At 40.0% G+C, this 25,541-nt stretch overlaps 1 protein-coding gene across 8 annotated transcripts in view; it reads left to right on the forward strand.

Moving 5' to 3' along the window:
- The first annotated feature begins 2,495 nt into the window (after positions 1–2,495).
- Positions 2,496–25,541, forward strand: part of esrrb (estrogen-related receptor beta) — a 46,144-nt gene continuing 23,098 nt past the window's right edge. Inside the window, exons 1-4 of one of the 8 annotated variants that reach the window (XM_032500500.1) lie at positions 6,311–6,356; positions 9,702–9,801; positions 10,060–10,128; positions 19,420–19,829. In XM_032500500.1, coding sequence (XP_032356391.1) covers positions 19,433–19,829 — 397 coding nt within the window. In that variant the 5' untranslated portion in view covers positions 6,311–6,356; positions 9,702–9,801; positions 10,060–10,128; positions 19,420–19,432. Of the gene's footprint in view, positions 2,775–5,719; positions 6,357–9,701; positions 9,802–10,059; positions 10,129–19,419; positions 19,830–25,541 lie in introns of those variants that run through there. The other 7 variants (XM_032500499.1, XM_032500501.1, XM_032500496.1 and 4 more) reach the window with 7 other exon arrangements.

Raw genomic sequence — 25,541 nt, forward strand, 5'->3', positions numbered from 1 at the left:
AGGCAAGGTTGGGATGGAGGGTGGCTGACAGCAGGTGGAGGGAGAGAGGCTCTGGACCCTCTGATTTGGTTTGAATTGCACAAAGAATAATGTTTGGGGTTGAATTATGCAGCATTTTTGACCAGGGCTAGAGATTGATGCCTGATTCATTTGATGTTTGGACGTCACATCAGTAGTTGGGTCTGATATGTTTCATGTTTTTCCTCTCTCTGCCTGCCTCTCTGCCTCTGCCTCTTCACCGGATTACCAACACTGTAATTGGGTTAGGGAGCTGTGTGGACCAGTAACCGCCGCACAAACATGCTTTTTGTAGGAATTCATCAAAACTCACCGCAGAAATAGAAAGTCAACAAAACAACTAACACGCAAAACTAGTATTACAAAAATGTAGGGTACACGTATACCCCCATTTAAGCGTGACATTAATTCTAGAGCTAAAAGCAACAAACAAAAATGTGAATCTGTCTGAGCTTTCATTCTTTTTAATTTCAAAAATGCCACAGTGCATTACAGTTTAGCAATCAAAGTACAATAGCAGGCAGGAGAGATGTGGTCTTATAGGCCACATTGATGTTGGCCATTATCATAATTTATTTGGTGGTATCTTTCAAAAAAACATAAGAAAGTTGGATGAAATTATATTTGATGGGGATAATCATGGTTTACTCAATACTCAAGTATATGAATATGTTTTTGTGGATAATATTGCATTGGCAGAGACAACTAAACTAAAAAAAAAAAAACCTCTTCTGCACGTCTTGATTCAGATTAGTTAGAAGTAAGAGTAGGACTAACAATGACTGTTATTCGATTCATCTGCCACTTCCTGGTTAATCAACACATTTTTTTGTCTGTAAAATCTTAGAAAATAGTTAGAAATGTCAGTCACAATTTCCTGAAATCCAAAGAGATGTTTTTAAAGTGCTTTTTTTGCCCGACCAGCAGACCTAAACCACAATATATCATGTTTAGAAGGATATAAAGTAAATGAAGGGAGCAAATCTTTTCATTTGGGAGGCTGGAGCTAGGTTTTGTTTAAATGTTTTAATAATGATGAATCAGTTTTTAAAGAGCTGCCGATTCATTTTCTCCTGCTCAAGTAATCGATTGATCGACTAATCGTTTAAGTGCTACTTTGAACTACTTTAAGCAAAAACCTTAACTGTAGAAACTGAAATAAAGATTTTACAACTCCATAAAATCCCTAAATATCTCAATGACTTTACATATTACAGCCATCCTGTATAGATCCTGTATTACAGCCATCCTCATGGCTCCTACTTCTAAGAGAGGATTGTTTATGTTAGCCAATAATTAAAAAAAAAAAAAAATCACGTGTAAATTCATGAATTTAACGATATTCTCCTTCACAGTCTGGATAATCTTTCTATGGGTTGTTGAGAGCCGCTCACTGGTAGTTAATACACCTAACAGAGGGAACTGAACAGGACCACTGTTGTCATTCCTTAGTGCTGAAGCGCTGTGCCATTACATTTATGGATTTTCTCTTTGATGGGATAATTTGGTCTTTATATCTCTCACAAATGAAGTGATCCTCAGTGCTCCTTGCGCAGCTCAATGTGCAGGTCCCATTTTCAAATACAGTTAATTGCATTCGAAAAGAATCAATGATACTTTCATGGTGACAATATCATTCTTTTAATGTCACTTAATTTCCTTAGTGAAATGATTACATCAATAGCTTGGAACCCATTTCTATCTTGCAGCATGAATTAATCTATTAAGGACAATAATTACACGTTTGCAATGGATAGGATTTTGTGCTCAGGAGTAAATGCATTCAAGTCTCCATTGTGCGCCTGGTAGTTGGCACTGTCCTGACTGTCATTCATTCAGTATATGAATTACACTATCACCCTGTGAAAATAAATAAAGGTGCCTCTGTTGCAGCTCCACGGTGGCCCTGTTGTGAGATAGCCCTCCCTCTAGTGGAGATGATAGAGTTGGTTACTGCTGTCAGCTGGTTTCATGCTCCGGTCCACAGCTGAGGCAGGCAGTCAATGATGGAGAATGTAAAATGTGTGGAGTAAAACAATTCATGAGAGAGGATGTAACAGAAATTATATAGGCAATTAAAAATAAAACAATTATATTTCTTAATTTAAAACAGGCTCCAGAAGTTGTAGGGTTAGGTGTACTGCTGAGAATATGTATTTTTAAATTTTGTTTTACATGTTGATGCTTCTGATATGGTGTGTGGTGTTTTGCCACAGCACTTATAGGATCCCAAAATAGGGCCCCAGGACCACCAGGTGTCATGCAGAGGGGTACTGGGGACTAATAGTAGTAGTAGTATGTTTAATTTCAATATAATGTAAAACTCATGCATGCAGTTTTCTTACTGGTTGGTGAGCCTATAGAAATTCTCGAAGCAGTGGAATATAATAATAACGGTTGAATAATATGATCAAAATATGATCCATTCATAATTTTTTCACATAGGCCTACGTCATTAAACAAAAAGTCGATGTTGAAGTCACGAGACAAACAGGCGGAACAGTTATTGCACAGTTCCTTGAATCACATTTGACCTCGCTCACCCGAATCCTGCTGCCGATGGAGGTGTTTGGTTTAGTCACAGGGCGCGTGCCGGAGGAGGAGTTGATAGTGTGGCTGCAGTGTGACAGTTAAACGGCGCGCTCAGACCCACAGAGCCACACTAGCGCTTCTACTACAACAACAACAACCTGGAGACACCACTACTACTGTTCGCTGTGCTCAGCCGGGGATGTGACATGACTTGTCCGAGTAAGGTACACTATACATTCATCAACCTAAGTTTGTCTTCCTGTTACACATTCGAGGCACTTTTTTTTAATGTTTCTCTCAGTTTTTTGTGGTGTTTTCTTTATTTAAACATTGTTATGCTGTTTTCAATTTAGCTTCGACGCACCTGTAGCTACTGGAAGTTACATCAGTGAGCACGCGGTTTAGCTAATTGAGGCATGTCGAGCGCGCGCAGACCTGCTACACTCTAGCTTTTCCTCTGGGAATGGTGACTGAATTACGTTATCGATTTGACCATTACTGTATGCATGAAAAGGTTAAATATGGCGAATTTACAAGGCCTGGCTTTCTGTTTATCTGCAGGGAAACGGACGAATTTTTTTTAAATGCAAAACACTAACAAATCCTATTTATTTGCTAGTGTTTGCCAAAAGTGTAGTTTTAAGGATGCTGCTGTAGGTTGTTAAAGGTTGTCTCCCAGGCCAAACTTGTTTACATCAGCAGACTTTCATGACATTTTATATAAAAACTGGAAAACATTAGTTGGTGTTATGTTTAAGTTCTGTTGTGTTAAAAAAAAAAAAATCAAAATTAAGGCAGTATAATTTTATGACACTAATCAACCAGACCAGACGGCTTAAAGTTACTTAAGTTTGCTAATGTGACCTTCTGTAAAGTAACTTGTCTTCTTTGACAAGTTAATTTACTGTTTTCTTATTGCACCATCCATACATACATGTAAACAAACATACACCATAAAAAAATAAAAAACTTAATCATTAAAACAAAATCATTAACATGTGAGATCAGATAATCAACTGAGTCTTGCTCCTGTTTGTCATACTCCACTAACTTTGTCACACCACGTGTGATTGAGTGTTTGCCTAGTGCAGCTCTATTCTTTATTTGTATCAGATCCCTTCCTGTCAAACTGTCATATGCTGTGATTTTTTTCATAACAGCTGATAAGAAGCAAGATAGCAGCAGCAGCAGCAGCAGCAGCAGCAGCAGCAGCAGCAGGGCTTTCATAGCTCACACTGCGTGACAAAAGTGTGTGTGGTGTCAGTCGAAAGCCTTGGGAGGCCAAGGGAAAATATGCAGAAATGTGATTTATCAAGTGAAGGCGTTTATCAATTTGAAAGACAGTACACAGCTGAGATAACAGTATAATATTGCAGTCTGTCATGAGAAAGGACCACCTCTTGTGATTCTCTGTTGAGTAGTAACTAAGTCTCTCGACTTAAATCATGCTGGATCAGCTATGGTGCTACTAGATTTATGTTGTGATTTGTGCAGTGATTTGACTCAAAATGAAGGATGTTTGGTCTTTTGTGGTTTCTTCAACTAAGCTATTGTTGCTGAAATGTTTTAAAAATATTTTTTTTACACCCCAAGTGACAGATTGGAGAGCAACCCCATGATTAAATAGCTGATTAGAACGCTGATGTACAAGGAAGTAAAATATACAGTATACTTTGTGTCTTGTTTGTACCTTGTGAGGTGTTTGATTTTTTTGCTTTGTCCTGTATTTTGTGCAGTGTCTTATTGAGGCATAAGAGCTCTGTTTGATTGTGATTTTATTCTTCTTTAAGGAATTAAACTGACAGGTGTGCGATTTGGCATCAATCTTAATTGGATTTTCATTTATTAAGTCATTGGTTTTTGTCACAAAAAGAGAGCAGATGCTGTGTGATCTGTGCCACTGTGGAGGCACTCATGCTGCACATCAATAGGCCTGTGATGATCAATAGGGATTGCGTGATGTTTTTTGCATTGATTATAGAAACGTGAGCCGATGAATGGAACTGGATTCCTCTCCAAGGGTTACACTGTTCCTGTTCAGTAGAGAAAACCAGAGAGCAGCTGAGCAACCTAACACACCTTAGATTGGTAGATCTCGACTCCTCCTCACTCACTCTTATTTTTACTGAAGTAACTGAAGACTGTTGTCAGCCACCTTGTGAGTTTTTGAGAAGTGGGCAAGCTGCTGTTTCTTTCTGCTTGACTCAACCAAGTGTCGGACTGCTCATTTCTCCAATAAGATGCCGTGGTAAGCTCGGTTCTTATAATGTGGGGATACAGTAACATGGAGACCCTCACTGGCTGTGAAATGGTATCTGCATTCTCGGCATTCTTACTGAGCTTGATCAACAGTGAAACACAGGCGGTTCTAAAGCTGGGGTTAGAGAAGACAGGACTGGATTTTCCACTGCTTTAGAAGCTGATGGGGTTCCAGAATATGAGTTATGGCTTGAAATCATCTCTTACAGGCGGCGAGAGGTTCACAATGGTACCTCACATGTAACACCGGCAAATGGAGCTAGCGACAGCTCAATAAATACATTTACTGTCCTTAGTGGTTTGAAAGCTATTGCATTTTGAAAGTGAAGTGTTGTAAATGCACTTGCTTGCTGGAGCTTCTATAGTGTGGCTTAGGCTGGTGTCATATTTGACTTTATTACGTGTTATTTTATAGAGCATGCTACATTTATAAATCTTGCACAGAGAAAATTACAGTAAGTTTTTATATTGTCACAGTCAAGTTCTGAGATGTCAGCTGCTTGGTAAAGATATACGTTATCAGTATATTAATGTAGCATACAGTACAAACAAAACTGAGACAAAATTCTTTTATTTGCAAAGTCATCAAATACAAATTACAAAAGGTTAATAAAATGTAAAGATACTTTACTATTAAATACAATAAACGTCAGAAATTAATAAATCAAGCTTTATATGTATATGTGTATGTGTGGGTATGTGTATATTTATACACAGTATAATCCACAAAGTGCATGCCCTGATACAGACAATCTCCTACTTCTATTTATTATCTCCATTTATGTTTCAATAGGAGTTTTGAGCAGCCAGAATTTCACAATACTTTTTATTTAATTGAGACGGAAACTTTGCTTGTTGACTGTTCTCCGAGTTGCGTTTCTGTTGTTCATGTGATTGTGTGTGTGTCTGTGTGTGTGTGCATAGCGGAGTGTGCGAGTGAGCGTTTGGATCCCTCCTCCCTGGTGCTCCGCCGGCCCCTCTGTCGCTTTAAGTCCTGCCCCTCGGAGCCAGCCAACAGCAGCTGTTCCATATTCATCAAGCCCTTGAGTCTTAAAGAGCCCTATCCCGACCATGGAAAGAGTCATTCTGCCCGCTCGCGCTCTCATGCTCTCTCCATCTTAACGCTCATCCCGCTGCTGCCTGCGCTTTTCTCTGTCTCACCCCCCTTTACCTTTCTGTCTATCTGTCCCTCCCCCCTTCACTCTCTCCTCTCTCTCTCTTTCTCTCTCTCTGACATACACACACTTTCACTTACATACACTCAGACACACTTTCTCTCCCATACATCTATACATAAACACGCACATACACTACACACATGCTCACGCACACACGCAAGTCTAACATACCTGTGCAGGCTGGGAGGAGCGGTGCTGGAGGGGGCTTTCAACAGCGCTGTATCTCTGAGGGTGCTGTGCCATCATTTGGGGAAGAAGCGGGTCTCAATTGTTTTCTCTTTCCTCTTCCTCTCATTCCTGGAATGCTAAAACTGGACTGATGGACATTTCAGAACTTTGTCTTCCAGACCCTCTCAGCTATCATAATCAGTAGGTGCACCTTGTTTCTTTCTTTAATTCTTTTCACTTTACCTTTTAACCCCTCTGTTGTGATACAGTTTTATTTCTTCAGTTTTTTCCTCTTTTCTTTTTATCCTCATCCACCCTTTAAACAGTGCCTGCTCTAGTTTAGTTTCCTGAACCCTGCTAGGCACTGAACTTTTTTCTTGTTTTTAGCTGTGATGTACTGTTCCTGGCTTCTCTCTTCATGTACCCTCTCAAACCTACTCACACTCTTAAACGTGCACTATCTCTTGTTCATTGTTTTAAGGGCTCTTAAATCATGTAGGGCTTGACAGTATAGAGCAACAGGGCAGGTGCAACTGCAAATGTGTGTGCATGAGTGTCTAGATTTATTTTGCAAGAACATCATGTATGCAAGTCTTTTTATGAATACCATTCAGAGCATGTCTGATTGATTTAGCTTGCCCCTCTCCAAAGTGTGTATTTTTTTCTAAAGAATTTGGGGTACCTGTCCAGTTGGGTTAGGAGATCGTTTGCTGATGGCTTTGTTCCTAGATCGGGCCGCCCAGGGAGAATAATATTTTAAAGAGATGAGATTAATGTGAATCCGTGGAATTGGAGAGGATAAATTACACAGTGTAATATTTGTAGCCAGAGAAAGACGAAGGAAAAGACCCTGTACCCTCAGTGAGCTGGCAGGACTGTCCCATTCAGCGGCATACGAGGCAGGCTGCTGGGACAGTCTAAGCTTCCTGCACTTACCACACTTTAACTTTGTATATCTGTCAATAGCTTAGATTTAATTCAAAATAAATCTTAAGTTGGGGGAAAATAAGCTTTTTTATTTTGTATTATTTTCTGTTAATATTTGAAAAATACAAACTCAGACACTGGCTTCATGTAAAGATTTGTTTCCATATATAGATGCTTTTATCAATCTTAATATATATTGTTAAAGTATTATATATGCAAAAGTTGTGATTTGTGAAAGACCAAATATATGTTTAAAGACATTTCAATTAAATTTGCCTGATACTTAAATTGAATTTAGACCATTTCAATTTTATTCTGTTTCTTGTAAAATTAACAGAACATTCCAGTTCAAATTGTGCATTCATATCATCTGATGTTTTATTGATACAATAATAAAGGAGCTTTTATGCGTTAGATCTAACGATATTCTTTCGTGTGGGCTTTGATCACTGCAAAATAAAAATAAAACATTCTAGAAAACATAATATCTTACATATATATATATATATATATATATATATATATATATATATATATATATATATAACCTTTGTTTTCCCTCTAAAATGGATTATAAAAGTTCACTTCTCTCACTGATACACCTTAATACAAAATAACTCAAACAGCAGTAACAGAGTGGGTATTTCTGTAACATGTGAGGTATTATATGTTCAAGTGTATTTATATTTATCATTGTAGTATTCCTTGTAAGTATTCCCTAAATTAAAAGGCAAAACTGCTATAATAAGTATTTAGTTTTTAAGCAGATCTTTACAGCAACCAACCGTATATGTATGTTTATAATATTAATATATAACTATTCTATACTTTGACATTGCTATTTTTTATTTTCAAACGATTTTCCCTACAAATGCACTTTCCAACACATTTTGAATAATTTTCATTACAATGAGGAGAAACATTATTAAACATTAAAACATTTTTCATTATGTTGAAAATCATTTGTTTAAAATATTTTCGGGTTCCAGATGACTTTATTTGAATTTGTCTTCTTTCAGGCAATCTGATAAAATTCAGAAGTGTATTTTTGATTTTGCTTTTACTCTCAAATGTTACAGTATAGTCATTCATCAAATCATAAAATGGTTCCTAAATTTGTACACACACAAAATTGTTTAAGTAATGCATTGGAATTGCTTATTTTTGTTAATTTGTTTTCCCCCCCCAAACATTACAGTTACATATTGACATATTATTAAATATTTAGGGATGGTGTGCACTGATTTGGAATGTTTATATACTAAAAGAAAAACTGATTCATATTTAATTTCATTTCATACAAGAACATTCCAACAGTTGAATTCCTGTGTCCCATGTTCATAATATTGATTAATATGGATACGTCTAGCATTTAAAATAATGGTGAAAGGAGCTTTTGCTCTTTCAAAGCTTAGTTGTGAACAGGTGTTTCATGTATAAATTTGGAGACTCAATGTAGATGTGTTTAGAAATTGTTTGTGGTCATATGTTGAGGTAATAATATATCTAACAACTAAGCTAAAAAAATCAGTGATAGTAAATTATCTCTTCCTGATTACATGTCTACCTACTAGCAGTTAGATATTTGTGAGATCTCTTTAGCATTTGTCTGAGTGTGCTGTTAATTTTGCTTCAGCAGTGGCTCTCCTCTGCTAATTGTACAGCGGCATTTGCAGCCCCTCACTGTGGGCTGGATGTGGCCGTGATGCTTGGCTGAGAGGATTAGTGAGACATATGTGCTCCATGTAATTAGCACAGCACTGTTGTGGAATCACTGTGGTATACTCTCTATAGATTGACCCGAGGGCATCACCACTGCCTGGAAATTAGATGGAAACAGAGTTTTGCCTTCAGAATAGAAAGACACACTCCTCTTGTCTCTTTGCACACTGGCGATGTTTAGTAATCTGAGCGTATGCCAGTTTTCACTAAGTATTCTGACAACACAGGTTTTTCTTCAAAGTTTAATTTCTATGATATGTATTTTTTTCAAAATTAGATTCTTACATTGTCACCGGTTTGTAGCCTGTTACACTCCACCTGTTAGTTACTTTTGCGTGACTTGTTAAAGCCTAAATGTCTCTTGGCTCATACAGTGAGACGCGCCATTTACTGTATGACTCTGACAGCCTTATTGTTGATCTTGTATTATAGTGGCAGTTCGCGCCACTCAGAAGTCAGCCAATGGTGAGGATGGTCAGTTTGAGTTCCTATGTGCTCGCTAGAAAACACACACGGTCTGAGCGGCAGGGAATTGAGATGTGACTTCTTTCTGCTTCTAAATGTTCCATCAACACCCTTGCTTTCTTTAAGCCCTGGCAGAGCCACTGCTTTAAACTAACTAGGCTTTCCAATTTCCCTTCATGAAATAAGTGCTTTTTAATGTATTTTTTAGAGAAGCAGGAAGAAGTTAGCACACAATGATGAATTAGACTTCAATGTATTTGACTTCATTCCCAGCTTGCTGCATTAGAGCCTGCAAACACCCATCTCTAGCAGTCCGTCTGCTTGATTCTTATTAGGTTTCAGAAAACAAGGCGAGGGAATTGCATTAGTGTATCTTAAGTTAAAAGCTCTTTGCTCTTTGACCAAGTGTTTCATTGTTATTGGGTTAATCAGATTTTTGCTGTCTTCATGGAGATGCTATCGCAGGCTAGAGGCAGTAGTGGGTAACCAAAGCAGTCGTGCACAGACACTATCCAGATGGGATCAGCTTACGGTAATTTGGTTTCAGAATACATTACCAGAAGATTCTCCTGGCCGAGAATGGCCATCCCGCTATGAGCCAGGAGCTGGTGGCCTCTGTAGCTGCAGCGCCCAGCCCCGCTGACCAGCCAACCCACCTGTCCCACTCCCACCCTCCTCATCTCTTAGAGCTTTTAGGGGGTGTTGGGATATATGCCTTTTTAAAGAAAACCTAATGTTTTAAAATTCAGTTTGTCACCCAATTCTAAATACTTCTTCCTTGTACCAACAGGGCTTTGTTGTCCAATTCATTAGAGAGATTCCTGAGTCCACTGGCCACGCTGGAGCCCTCTCATTTCTGGTATCTAGTATCATTACTTTCACTGTAAATATGTCACTCAGCTGAGCAAGGGGGAGGGTGGAGCATGTTGTCCCTCTCCAGCCCAAATGGGAATGCAGAGTATATTGACACTCTTTGGATGTTCACTGTTCTGTTGCTTCAGATGTGTTTGGGTTCATAGGAACTGACTTTTAAGGAGAGGCCACATCAATGCACCTATTTTTTTGACCCCACCTTGAGTGAAATAGGAAGAAGAAAAGTATGCAATATCCAGACAGTTATGAAATATGACCGCTTCTATTTAATATTGTGCATAATGATCTGTGTAAAATGGTCATATTGAAAGTGAACCCTTTCTTTTTTTAACCAACCAACCAACATTGCACATTACAGAAAGTTTGCAGAAAGTATAAAATTGTATTATCGATATAATTGATATATTTTGGAAATTTCTGTTGTAAGATGCTGTCTTTTGAGGTGCCATCGGATGTTCGGCCTTTACACCTCTCAGTGATTAGCTACCATACCTCTTTGCTTATTTCACAACATCCACCCGCACAGAAACCACCCTCCATCACCGCACGCGTCCCTCCTGATTTCTCATCCATGGTAACCTTGGACACCTCCACCGCAGTGTGAGAATCTGTTTAAAAATAACTAGGTCCATTAGTCTAGAAGGATAATGCTAGCCTACGTGGGCTCTCATGCCCTTGTGGCAGCAGAGTGCTATCACTGACACAGTGCGTCAGCACTTCTTCCTGTTGCTCCAACATTGAAGGGCTCCTCTTCATTTACACACACACACACACACACACACACACACACGGACACACACCATCTATAGCACAGAAGTTTAGAAAAATAACGAGTCAACAAAAGTCTTAAAGTAACACACTTGAAGAAATACTGAAAACAGTAGAGTCGTATTCTACAAGAAAGCATGTAACTGAAAGCACTTAAGTCAAGTTTTCTGTGTTTGCCAAGTTTCTTATGGTTCTTTCCATTAGTAGTGTGATAGATATTTAAATTCCCTCTGCACTAAGTGTAGTGGAGGGAAAATTCAAAGTCCACTATTTCACTCTTGGTAAGGAATGTGATGTAAGGTTGGTAACTATATGGGTGTTTATCAGTAAAGGCTATTGGTATTGAATGGCCAGTTGTTTGAAGGTTATGTTTCAGAGCAGTAATTGAAATGCAAAATAACATTAGGATCGATGGTTAGCTTTGTTTATTTATGAAATCAATATGAAACCGTCCGTCACAGTAGCAGCTCTGATTCCCACTGACAGCTTCACCAAGTCTCGTCTGTAGCCTTGCACCCATTACAGCTTTTAGACCAAGCACCTTTTTTTTCTCATCATACTTTGGTAAACTGTGAATAAATGTTTTAGGCTCATGTTAAAACACACAGTTTGCAGTTTGAAGGAAAACTGTATAGCATGGCATAATCACATCATCAACTGTTGAAAAACGGGTGTGTCCGAGAGAGAGAGAGAGAGAGAGAGAGAGAGAGAGAGAGAGAGAAAAAGAGAGAGAGACTATCACCCATCCCTGATATGCCCAAGGGAAGTAGATGTGACCAATAACCACCCATTAACATGGCAGTGTGCAAAAAGCCAGCCACTATAGGGCCTAGTTTTTCTGTGCTTAACAGGAATTTCTATTGACGTATTTGGTTCTCTTGACCCATGTCAACAAAAACCCTTTTCATTTGAAAGTTACTCAAATATTAAATTATTTTAGAAAACATTGCTGTTAAATCCTGTTTCTAGAAATCAGAACTAGATGGTCTTTAAACTAAACATAATTGATACGTATTTGATATAACACCAACACGCATGTGTTCTTACTTTCTACCCTCTTATTTATTATTATTTTATTATTTGTTTAAGATGATGTTGCTTCCATCTTAGTTTAAATCAGATTATCAGATTACAGTAGATTAGAACGATATTTACTACAGGTTAACTTTGTTTGTGTCATGTCTCATAAAACCTCTTGTTTACGACTTCACTCTTGTAATAGAATCATTTCAAATGATACCTGACAGATTTGTTAGTTTAAAATAGTGTGTTTGTGTGCATTCCTGCTTGCTAGCCTGCCTAGCAGGCGTACAACAAGCGTGTGTTTATGTGTGTATTTTCCCGTTGGTCACAAAACACGTTCACATTAAAATGCCTCCTTATGAGTGCAATTGAATGGTTACACTGAGGGGCTGGTTGTTGAACCTGCCACTTGGAGAGTCCCTCCCTCCCAGTACATCCAGACGTGGTGAACGCTAAAATGTATGTTTAGATTGCCCCCTGAAGGAGACACATTCATTCAGGAAATATCCCCAAAGTTTAATTATTCCTGAATGGTGTGGTGGTGGACACTACCGTATAAATCAGTTAGTCCCACCCGTCTTTTTATTACCAGCACTATTTATGGGGAATGTGTGGCAGCTGGTAGAGATGAGCCTGTTAAAAGCTAAAGGCTATTGCTATGACTTTGTCTGCTGCTGTGGCGGACAGTCACAGCAATAGTGTTTTGAACAACAATAATTCATTTTGGAACTGTTTTGAATTGTGCTACAAGCAAACATTTAAATGTGAGTTGTATTATGCATGTTATTTAATCTTACCTAGATGTAATAATTACACACTGTTAACCAACATATATATATATATATATATATATATATATATATATATATATATATATATATATATATATATATATATATATATATATATATATATATATATATATATATATATATATATATATATATATAATATCTGATTGCGTTTAAATTACCCTGTAAACCTGATAAACCTGCTGATTTTGGCCTGTTTATTTGGCCTTGTATATTTGTATGAATGTGTGCATGTATGTTTATCTGATTGTATCTTTCCTCTTATGAAGAGGACAATTTATGATGGAGGCAGGATGGGCTCTTTGTTTAAAGCAGGTAGAGTTCCCCCCTAAACAAGGGCGGCCTATCAGAAGAAGATTAATGAAGTAATTTCATGCATGGCTCTATGCCTCCGTCCTCCTGTACGCACAGTCACTGTGTCTAAGCCTGTGATTTACACTGGACTGTGTTAAATAGCCTTAACCCTTTATAATAATATTTCTTTGTTTGTGACACACACACACACACAAACTGCAAAACACATGCAACACAATCATGAATATCCTTCACCTCTCTGTTAAAATTAACCAGTCTCTTAGATTGGATCTTTTGCTCAAGTTTCCATCATTCATATTTTATAATCCCCACTCTTTATTTTACATAAGGAACCCTACTGAGAGTACGTGAGAGGTGTGCTGTGGTTGCTATCTTCTGGCTTTCCACATAATTTATGGCAGTTAAACAAAACCTAGACTTAAAAGGCTTTTGTAACTGAATTTTTATGACTTATTCCTACAGAATTAGTCTGGACAGGCTAGTTATTTGGGAGCATATTACCAAAATTAGAAGACATTTTAGTTATATTGAATCTTTTAATCATTTCCTCTGACTAGATTCATTATTATACACATAAATTCAAGGAAAATCCCCCTAGTTATGACTGGCTGAGGTAATTCATGATATACTGTCATGGTATGTTGACATGTTGATGATGGCATCATGATGCAGGAGATTATGTGATAAAACAATATCTTGCAAACATTACTTTATGATACATCAGAGCCTCTAACTAAAGAGGAAAGCCCACTGTTCTACTAAAATGTCAAGACCTTTTTTCAAAACGCAGAAATCTAACATATTGTGAATTTATTTGGATTTATTTATTGGTTTTATAGTCAAAATTAGAGAAAAGAGTGTCCCATTGTTAAGGTGTTAAACAGTTATAAAGAGACAAAGAGCCAGAAAGAGATAAGTTTTGAGGATCCAACTATGTCTCAGTATTGCAAGAGAGTGTATGGTGATATCTGTGTCAGTGTATCAGTAATGTATCACAACACACCAGGTCATGTGATGTCGTTACCCACACCAGCTTTGGATGAGTCTTTTAATATAAAAACCTTGAAAATTAGAAACTGTTTTTAAGGGTGATTTTTGCCTGTAGTGGACTATAATTACTTTTTTCTAGTTATCAAGAGCCATTGTAAATTTATGTTGTTAAATTATACCATGGCCATGGCACATAATGGATGTAATGGAAACTAATCTTTCCTAATGAAAAGGCTGAATTAGAAATTTGATCCCCTATGCACTGCGCGGCAGACTAGACTTATCACTGAATTTCTTTTTACATACATACAGTATGATGAGCTGTCCAATTCTGCAGGGAGCTTCCCCACTGGGTCTACATAGAAGACTGTTAACTCTTTGCTCACCACAGTGAAAGTTTAGACACCCGTCAACTCTCTCACATCCCCCACTGACAGTAGCTCTGTCATTAGTCATTTGCTTCCCTCAACATCCTGAACTCAGCCCCTTATAAGAACTAGATCTGCCCAGTGCGGCCTAGACAGTTTACGTCAGACAAACAGCAGCGCCTGTATCACAAGAGGCCCTCTCTTTCCTGCCAGCAGCATCTCTAGAACAGGAAGGAGCAAGACGGGGGATCAATAGATGTGATCTGCTTCTTGGCCTGCGCTATCTTGTGGTGCCGCTGGAGCATGGGGCTCATGTTGTCGTAGTGGAGTGAGCTCATAGCTTTATAAAGACTACAGTGACATCGCTGTGGAGCAGCTAAATATAATCCTCTGCTGGAGACTGAAAAACTTAATTGCCCAGGCCACAGAGCAGCATGGTCCCCCCAGTGGTAACCCTGCACGAGCCCCCAGCCTACAGACTATTGATCCGGGGCTCGCTCTCCATTGGTACCATAAACACCGCTCTCTCTATCTCTTCTCTCTCCTCCCCTCATGTATCACTTACTTTCTCTTTCCCTCTTTTCCTGTTTTTCTGTCTCTTTGACTTCCCTTTTGTTTGCCTCCATAGATCTGCACATCATAAATCTCTGTCAGCTTCTCCAGAGTGTCAGGCATAGCCGTTAATAAAGAGGCCCCTCCCCTCACTTCAGGTCCACCCCCTCCCCTCCGCTTCCTCCTCTCTCTGCCAGAGCAGGACTAATGAATGAGAAACTCCAAAATTAGGGGCCTCTCCCTCATAGATTAGAATGGGTCCCTATAGAGAGCCCTGCTTGCCTCCAACCAAACCACAGCCGTCAACCCCGTCTCCTCACCCCCCTCCCTGCCATATTTCCATCTTTCATATTCTGTCTAAAACACAAACACACACTGAGACCTATGAGCCCATACGTAATGGTACAGACACACATCGCCCCATTCCCCTGATGGTCATTAACCTGGAACCAGTTAGACAGAGAGGAATACTCCATATATACATAAGTGTGTTTTGGAATCTCCATTCCTCTCCTTTCTCCCAACAGCCACCCCATGCTCTCCCTGAGCCACGGTCCTTTTTCCATTTCAAGAACATGCACCGAGCACCCTTGGTGGCATACACACTACTGCATGTATTTCTGTGACTTTATTTGGGTTGTGTAGACATTTCAGTGCGGTGTCCGCTCTCCCAAACATGAATCCCTGGTTGTGTCTTGGAGCGGTAAAAGGTGGCAGTGGCCCCTGGAGTAGAGGTCAGCGTGGCAGCTGCCAGTGGGTTCTCGCTGTGGCGGGAAGGCTGAGCTGGGCTGAGAGGAGGTCTGTCAAGAGCTAATTGAGTTCGTCCTACCAGCGCTGACTCTGGGGCCAGTGGCTTATCAAGCCATATCGCCTGGGGCCTTCCAGACAGATCTGCCCCTAACGGGGCATCTGATATCACCATCACCCTGCCTGCAGATGTCAACCCCCACCTCCACCACCCACCCCTTCCCTCCACTTACCCAGTTTGATCTGGTAGCAAGGATGTGACACTCTGGGATGAGGTTAGCAAATGTAATAAAATGGTGTTTTTGGCATCTGGTGGCCTTGAGAGTAAAAAAGGACATCAGGAATATACTAACTGTTTGAGTTGAGCCTCTAACACAGGTTTACGCTGTGTGCTTGTGATTTACACATGAAACAGGGAGAGAGCTGTAGTCACCGAAAGAACAGTGGAGGATGTCAGTATCCTCCTGAAGTGAGCAGAAAGCTCTCAGCAGGAATACTTACAAATTGGCTCAATTAGATCCTGAATGTTCTGCGTTCCTACGACAGTGTCATCAAACGTTCAGAGTTTCGCTTGCAGGCAAGGGAAGGGTTGAGACGTGAGAGAATGAGTGCTCCTCGGTTCTTCTCTGGAAAGTCGAGGAACAGAGAATGTGAGATGAGCTGCCAGATCATTAAGCCAGCTAATCCTGGTCACAGCAGCACCAGTGGAATGATATTAGGGATCTGAAATGCTGTTAGGAGGGCCAGGTGGAATCAGATTAAAACCAAACTGCGCAGTGTGCGTTTGCAGGCCCATAACCCACTACTCAGCATGAATTTTGATCAGTACAAAGGGAACAAAAGGAGGAGGAACAGCGAGCGAAAAAGAGAGAGGGAGCGATACTGTATCTTAGACGAGCACTGCTCCTTTGGCCAGCCAGGCAGCAGAATTTGAAATGCTCTTACCTTGAGGAAGGAAGTAAGACAGAACTATAGATTTTACAGCATCAAGTCTCGGTTAGTTCAGCAGACCCTTTCCTGTCTGCTCTGTCTGTGTAGCACACAATCTAATTAGCACCTGCCCCACATATTGAATTATTTATTACAACTATTGCTGCTGTCAAACTATTTAATGCTCATAATTCATTTTCCCACACAATGGTATTTATAGATTTAAATTGGACCTGTCCCATTAGAGATTACGAATATTTATAGAAATATTTTAGACTATTTGATTAATACGGCAGGTTCAATTGGTTAGTATTCCCTCAGTACCATTAATCAATATATGCTGGCTTGTTAAAAACATAAGCATAGCAGTGGAATAATGTGTCATAGCAGAATGAGTTAAGGTGATTCTAGCCAGCACATTTATTATAAATGACCACATTGAGCTGGAGGGGAAACAGTTAAGACACTTATGCAATTATGCTAAGTGTCACCCTGAAGATGGCCTTTGAACCGGGGTTAAGCTTACGCTGAATTTGTGAAATAAAAGCCAAATGGAGCCATCTTGTGCTCATGTGTTTTAATATATAGCCTTTAATAAGCCAAGTGCAGGTGCCCTATCGCACAGGTGCACATATCCATCTGAAACAGAGAACATAAAGCAGATGAACACAGAGCCGTGCATTAATTTATGGGTATGCAATCTGCATTCATTATCACAGCGGCAAGTTCTATTTTAGAAAGGCATGAAATGGATTCACATTTTCAATTTCTGTGTGCAAGGACATTTAAGAGTACAAGTGGATCATTTTTAAAATTGCAAATATGACGAACCTCCCCCGATGCCATCAGTAGTATTAAATGTATTTTTTGCATTGTTTAACATAAGAGTAGCTCAAAAGACTGTACTTTGGACAGCTTGTTATCTAGCTTGATGGTAGATGTGTATCAGTTTTATGTAGTGAAGGCTTTATATTGCAAGAAGAATTCCAGGAGTGTTCAGGCAAAGGGGTTATTCCGCAAGGTCAACGGTTTTAACAGGGGGCATTTTTTATTATTTATTTTAGCAGTTAACCTTTTTGTGAATTTCCAGAAGTGGTAGGCACCTGGAGCACTGATGAATATACATGACAGCAGGGAGGGAAACCTGGGAATGAGATTTAATTTGACACGCCGACCCCCATCTCCACGGGCCCAGAAAGCCAGGGTGAGAAAATAAGGTTGACCCACTGACCCCTGGGCCTGAACCCCTCTGTCACCCACCCTCACAATTAAATCAGCTTCAGAAAGCAAGAGGCAGTCCGGCCGACCGATAGGGGACAAAGTGAGGCCTCTCATTTCCTGTTGCTCTGAAGCACTCTGAGACACACAGCTATCGTCCAATCAGGCAGATAGAGCCAAGTAGGAAACATCCTCCTCTCAGGGTGCTTATGGTAAACGGACATGTCAAATATGTAAACATTACCATTAGTTTGCAATATGCTAATGGGACTAATGTGCTAAGGCACAACTTCAGGCTGTCTAGCTGCCATTCACTAGGGGACCCTGTGTCTGAATTTGCATAAGCCATGCAAGGCTCAATTTTGTTAATGCAGGCAAGTGCAAATGACCCTTCACCCCTTCCGTGGCACCTAATGCAAAGGGGTGTGTATGTCTGTAAGTGTGTGACCCTGCCTTGACCCTAAGGGTCACTATGTCTACATGGCATCCCCAATACATTGAGTTATCCATCTCCTCTATCAATCAACCCCTTCATTTTAGTGAGTGAACATATGAGTTGAACAGGTCCAGGCTAAGTTTTTCCCATCCATTGTTCTCCCAGTGCAATTTCAAGTTAAAAGGTTATAGAGCGAGACTGAAATAGATTTATATGGGCAAGGAAGGCGTCCGAGTGCATTTTGTGGCCACATCCAAAAGGCTGCACTTTAGTCTGCACATGTTACAGCATCATATTCCATGTACTCCAAAATACAGTTATTAGGCAGACAGTGAAAAAGTCAATATCTTGCCATCATGTTTCCTTTTGGTTGAATGCTGACTCAAGGAGACTAGCCAAGGTCCACTCTGCTCTCTAAACTATGGAGATGCCCCAGACTTGAAATGTTTAGTTGAGTGCTCTCTCTTTGCCTCTTTCCATCCCTGCCTGTCTCTCACTTTCCTTTCTTTCTGTCTGTGTGTTTGTGTTGTTTGTGCATGTGTGCATCTGTGTGGACATGAATGCGGTAGTTGTTTGTAGTTGTACATTGAAGTGCTTTTTCAGCTGCCATGGCGTACGGCTAATGAAGAGAATAGTTAGGCCACATATTGGTTAAGAGAACAGAACATTTGGAAAGACTTAAAAATTTGACACATGCGCTAGTAGCGGAATTGGTAGAATTGTTGGGTCTTTGTAAATTGTAGAGTCTGGTCTAGACCTACTCTATCTGTAAAGTGCCTCGAGATAACTCTTGTTATGATATGATACTATAAATAAAATTGAATTAAAAGTGAATAGAATAGTAGATGGTAGATACATTTAAATGTGATTTGGCTAATAAATTAGGATTGCTTGACCACATGAAACCTACCTAGATGTATCTTCTCCCCTCTTTTCTGCCTTCTGTTTTAGAAATTGCACATTTAAATTCAGAAACATGTTTTTTTTAGAAAAAGCATTAGAAAAAGATTTTTGGATGAAATTCATTTCTACTCTCCTAACACCTTTGCTAATCATTTTCCTCTTCCTCCTCCCTTTCCCATCAACCCTCCCCCTCGCCCTCTCACCCCGCCCCTTAGGCTGCTGAATAGAATGGCCGCTGATGACCGGCACCTACCCTCCAGTTGTGGGTCCTACATCAAGACGGAGCCATCCAGTCCTTCCTCGGTCATCGACACGGTCAGCCACCACAGCCCCAGTGGCAACTCAGACGCCAGTGGTGGCTATGTCAGCACCATGAACAGCCACTCCAACGGTCTGGACTCTCCACCTATGTTCACCCCAAGCGGGCTCGGGGCCGGCACCTGCCGCAAGCGTTATGATGATTGCTCCAGCACCATCATGGAGGACTCGTCCATAAAGTGCGAATACATGTTGAACTCCCTCCCCAAGAGGCTGTGCCTGGTCTGTGGAGATATAGCCTCGGGGTATCACTATGGGGTGGCCTCCTGTGAGGCCTGCAAAGCCTTTTTTAAAAGGACAATACAAGGTATTTTTCTCCTGTCACCTCCCCCCTAACAAACACTCAGAACAAGTTATTACATCCCATGTTACTGCATCACCAGACAGGAAAACACCCTCCATACAGGACACTTTTGGCCTTGAAACAACATTGAAACATACTCAGGCCAGGCTATTCACTATGTAAAAAAAGAATCACTGGAGTGTGAAAGATGTTTTATCTACCTCCTGAGACCAGCCACCTCCATATAATATCTTTGTTTTTGTTTCCATTAGACTTTACAATACCTAACTAATATATGATAACATTACAAAACGTGTAAGCTTATTTACTGATTATCAAATAACTGCATTTGAAAAAATATAATACTGGCTTTAAAAAAAAGCAGTGTGGGTACAATTACATCATCTGTCATGGTTGGTGGTGTATGGTGGACATGACATCATCACTCAGTGGTCAGATTTGGTGTAGTGTAGAGGCTGTTTGCCCAGATGCTTTGGACTGCTCAGCGAACATGCTTTATTATTCCTGGTCTCTCTCTCTTTCTCTCTGTGCGCGCATGCATGCGTGGGGACTAGGGTGCGATTGGCTATCTGCAGGGCATGATGTATCACAGCTTCTCATTAGACAGGCAATGAAAGGCCCCCCACTGTGAAACTGTGTGCTCTGCTCCAGATTAATCAGGAAGATGGAGATATTGTTGAGCTTGGAAAAAAAGGGAATCTGCACAACAGGCACAGCTGCCCAGGTCTAAACTCTGACGGCTTAGTAGTGCAATAAAAACAGTGGAAAAACTAGATAAAATGAGCCAAGGAATAAGGGTGTGTTAAAATGAGATGATTAAGAGTGGAATTCTTTCATATTTAAATTACATTAAACTTACATGTTTTATCCATTACTTTCAGTAAATATTCATCAACAAATCATTGTTGATAAAAATAAAATCATTACACTGTATAAAGATCAGCCTGTCTGTCTGCTTGTTAGGTGTTGATTTTGGACCTTACAGCCCTATCAGCTTTAGACAGTCTATGTACCTTTTTGCAGGCAAACAAAAGCATTAGGCCAAATCCTCCTGTTTACCCATGCTGCCATCAGCAATCCTGTCTATTGACAAAAGATGAACATTTTTTCTCAAGTAACACAACTGGGTCTTTGTCCCCTCACTAAAAGTACATTGATGGCAACATAATGGAACAGAAAAAAGACATTGTTGAAGAAAGAGACATCTTAAGTGGAGCAATGGCCCAAACAATTAAGAGGAAGGTACGTGGAAAAAAATTGAAAGCGCCTCTCCCCCCCCCCCACACACACACTTTGCATTGTCGATTTGAAATCCCTCTCTTTCTGTACTTGGAGGGCTGCCTGTAATGGAGCTAATCTGCCGTCGTTTGTCCGAGCCACAGGAGTTTTGTCAATAACAATCAGCGTTTGGAAAGTGTAATTAAGGCCGAGGCTTTTCATTAGGAAGAAGGGAGGAGGCCGTCTCCAGGGACGGGCATGCCAATTAGAAACTCAGGCACGCGTCGCTGGGTAATTTCAGGGAAAGGAGGGGGGAAAAAACCCAGGACTTCTTTAGATTGGAGAGGGACCCTGCTGCTCTTTCAGAGGAAAGGAGGAGAGGCTTAATGGCATAATAATCAGACAGGGGTCCCAGGCAGAGAAGGCAGGAGGACACAGGGACTTTTTGGGGGAGGTGAAAGCCATTCGAAATGATAAAAGAAACACATGCAGAATTGCTGGAGGAAAATTGAGGCAGTAAATAGCAGGATGTAGAGCCCTTGAAAGAATGAGAGGGTGCCGTTGATGAGAACTGATTAATTAAAGGAATAACGAGGCAGTCAAGGGTGGAGTGTGAGACGGCCCTCTCTAATGAGAGGAAAACAAAGGAACTGTCTTTTCCAGCCCTTTATCACATTGTTCTATAGCACTTAGGGCAAACAAGTTGATGTTCACCATGTAAATGACAGTTTCTTTATTCCCTTGTGCTAACCTTGTGCAACTGTGTGTATTATCTCGTAATACAGCAGCTATTTCTTGATAGGAAGTTTGTAGTGTTTTTTTTAAAGATTATATATAATCTCTCAATTTAGTTGTATTAAAAATCTTCTGACTTTTTGTAGATAGTAAGTTACTGAGCATTCATCACTCAGTAACTTACTATTTTTGTTCCACTTCCAGCTTCACCCTCCATTTCTTCAGCTGATGTCCTTACCTTTTCAACAAAAGCGGATGGAAAATCTGTCTTCTGTCACCTATTTATCCAGTGAAAAGCCCCTTGAACTCTTATGTGGAGATAGTTACATTAGTCAAGGCCAGGTCCAAATTAATGTCAACCTGGATCTCCATCCATCCCAGAAATACCCCTGTTCTCATTGCTCCCTAATCATCCCGCCATTCCTGTACCTCATGTGCCCCACCAATCAAAAACATAAATCTCTTGTTGAACTGTGTTTTCTTCCCATTTTGAAACCAAGTGTAAAATTGCTTGAAAACCAACTGAACTCGGTGGCCCCCTTTTTATATGAAGTAATAGACCTTGACAGTAAGCCTGTAAAAGTCAGTTTAGATTTTGATGAGAAATACCTGCCATTTTACTGTAATTTACTTACAAGACCTGACTTTCCCCTCTGTGCCCTGGCATGGGTCCTGAAAAGCCATAAAATAGATTGAGACAGATACTTATCAAGAGAAGAAGGAGGGAAATCTTTTTCTTCTACCTTCACTCTGTAATGTTATTGGTAACCATACCATAACCTCTCTAAAGACAGATAAACTCGAGCATGGCCTTTGGGTTAAAGGGGTTCCTGCCAGTATGCTTCATTTCTGAAAGTGAAACTAGCCATAATATTGCTCTACAAGATAGGATTTCCAGACATCATTTCTGAATGACAAGGTTATTGTAAAACATTCAATAGCTGCGCCGCTTTAAATTCAATGTTTTAGTCCACTGGAAAAATTCTCAATTAAATCAGTCCATATGTGACACTTTGTTTAACTACTGTTCAGAAGACTGTACTGCCACAGTAGATGGAAAAGTCACAGTCAGTTAAATCCATTCATATGTTTTCCTTTACCCAATTATCTTGTTCAGATTCACAAAGTTTGTTAAATCCAGTATATTTCAGCTTATTTTACATCCTTCAGTTTAGTTATATATTCAGTTTATAGTGCATGGGTGGAAATGGTAACTGAAACAGCTAAACACTGCTACAAACAACGTCAACACAATGACAAGAAAGACACAGTAGATGATAAGATAATGCTACATATTACTGTTCTGTTCGAAGTAAAAAGTTAAATGCATAGACAGAAATATCTTTTATGTTTTTATTTAACAATTACATTCAAGACCCTAATTAAGCACATAACTTACATGTCTATGTTGCGTATGGTGTAATACAGTGCTTGACATAATGATGACTTAACAAAATTGAATTTTCCACTGTGGTTACAAATGTTACTGATAAAGTCAGACATTGAACAGCATCAGACATTACAATTCCTTCAATGTGGTATAGTTGTAGCATGTTCCTTTTCTATGAATTGTACCTTTTTAATATTAACTTTTATTATGTATGTTTCGTTTATCACTTTAAATGTATGTAAGTAAAAACAATAAGCCAAGAGAGGTCGGGGCATATTGTCATCAGCTAAAAGATGTTAGGCATGTTTTGAAGTGGGACTTACTGCTCGCATACTGATACTGAAACCTCTCCTAAATATAAACCAAATGTAGAGATGAAAAATTAGTTAATCCACCCCCTCTCTGCATTGAGCTATGAGAAGCCCCCTCTGACAGAACATCAAACGCACAGAGGACTTGACAGGACAGGTGGACACAGTAGCACAGCAGTGTGTGAGCGCATGTTTTTGTTTCAGGAGTGTGTGCTATCGAAAGGCTAACTCTCCTAGTTAGCCACCAGGTGTGGTTTGTGCATGTGTCCCTGTCACCCCTGAGACAGGGAAGGGAGGGGAGGAGGAAAGAAAAATACCCCCATAAACAAAGCGTCCTCAGGGGACACTCAGAGTCAACTGTGCCGGGTTGGACGTGCAAGCAAACCTGAAACATAGCATGCACATAATAAAGTGATAAGTAAAGATTTTTCAAATTTGCAATCAAAATCCAAGTTTCTTTTATGTATTTAGTATTTTTCTGTCCCAGCAAATTGCTGATTGGTTAGTGTATAATGGGAACACAAAACATAAAGACCTCCAAGAATTGATTCCAGCACAGGGTGGCACTGATTGCCTCCTCCCAGCATATGGGAAATGGATAGGATTAATATGGTCTGGTTCTGCTATGACAACCGAGAAAACAGACAGAGGAAAGACAATCAGAGCTCATCAGCCGCCCTCCCGCACACCTTTATTTACCCCAATCCCAAAGAGAAGAGGAGAATTAGCGTAATGATTTCTAACCCAGATATAAGGAAGAATTTCTAATTATTTATAACATCTTGGGACCCTCCACTTGATCTGTCCAATAATGTTAACATAATTGCATAAGTTGTCAAAGGATGTTGGAGGGCTAGTGGAGGAACGCCAGTGGAATATTACACAGCTTTCTGTTTTTCTGTACAGAAAATATGGAGTGAGGGTCAGAGCTGTATGTGGAGGAGCTACAGGATGTTGGGATGCAATTATGATGTGTATGTGTGTGGATTTCTTTCTGTCAGTTAACACACTACAAAATGTAAAAATCTGTTTAAGGGGTTTCTGCACTGTATGTGTATAAATAGTAGTTTCAACAGAAAGCATATATGCTGACATTGTTTGCTTGTTTACATGTTTTTTAGTGGATGGGGAAATAATATTGAGGTAATCATAATGATTAAATTGGATTTTTACATTACTCAACTATTTATTTCACTATACTGGCAAAGACATAAACCCTAGGTTAAAATCAAAGTTTAGACAAATCCCAATGTCAAAAGCTTCAAAGCTGAAAGCCCTTTCAAAATGAAGATAATTCAAATGCCTGGGCTGAAGCAACCATTATATTGAAACCTTTTATTGAAAACCCCTGAATACAGTAAAATGTAGGGAATCAGAGAGAAGCGGAGGCATTGCCTCGCATATCCTGCCCTTTCTATCGCTAATGCTAGAGTAGAGCAGAACCGGCTCTTTTATTGTGTAGCAATGAAACTCTTTTTCATTGCTCCATCCTGGAATCAGACGCTGGAGATGAATAATGCATAAGGTCTCTTGCCTGTACACTATGTAAATAGTCAACAATGGCAACAGTGGTAACAACAGGTTTGGGTCTGCTGGAGTATTATGTAAAGTGGTCAGGGGCAGCATGCCTGGCTCTCTAGCCTGCTATTGAGGTGTTGGCAGGCCCCTCTGAGCGCAGGGGGACATGGCCTGCGCCTGGGGCCCGGAGGGGACACGCACAGAATTAATGAGGCCAATTTAGTGTTGGGCTTGGGTGGCGTCTACTGATGGGTTCTGAAGGACTATTGTAGCTTTACCGCCACCCCCACCTTTTAACATCTTACAACAACTTCTGCTGCTGCCGTTGCCCTCAGTCCTGGAAAGTTCTGTACTCACTGGAGAAAACCTGAGTCTCCTGCACACTACAGATTCTATAGGAAGTGCCCATGCCTGGTTGGCAAAAGATGGTTTAGTATAGACCATCTGACTACACATGGTTTTATTACATCAGCAGCAGCACCCAATTTTCCAGTAGGTTCCCTTTTGTACTTGGTGAAATGCTTCCACCTCACAATCTACCCA

The sequence above is a fragment of the Etheostoma spectabile genome, chromosome 20 (genome assembly GCF_008692095.1).
Source record: "Etheostoma spectabile isolate EspeVRDwgs_2016 chromosome 20, UIUC_Espe_1.0, whole genome shotgun sequence".
Classification (NCBI taxonomy): domain Eukaryota; kingdom Metazoa; phylum Chordata; class Actinopteri; order Perciformes; family Percidae; genus Etheostoma; species Etheostoma spectabile.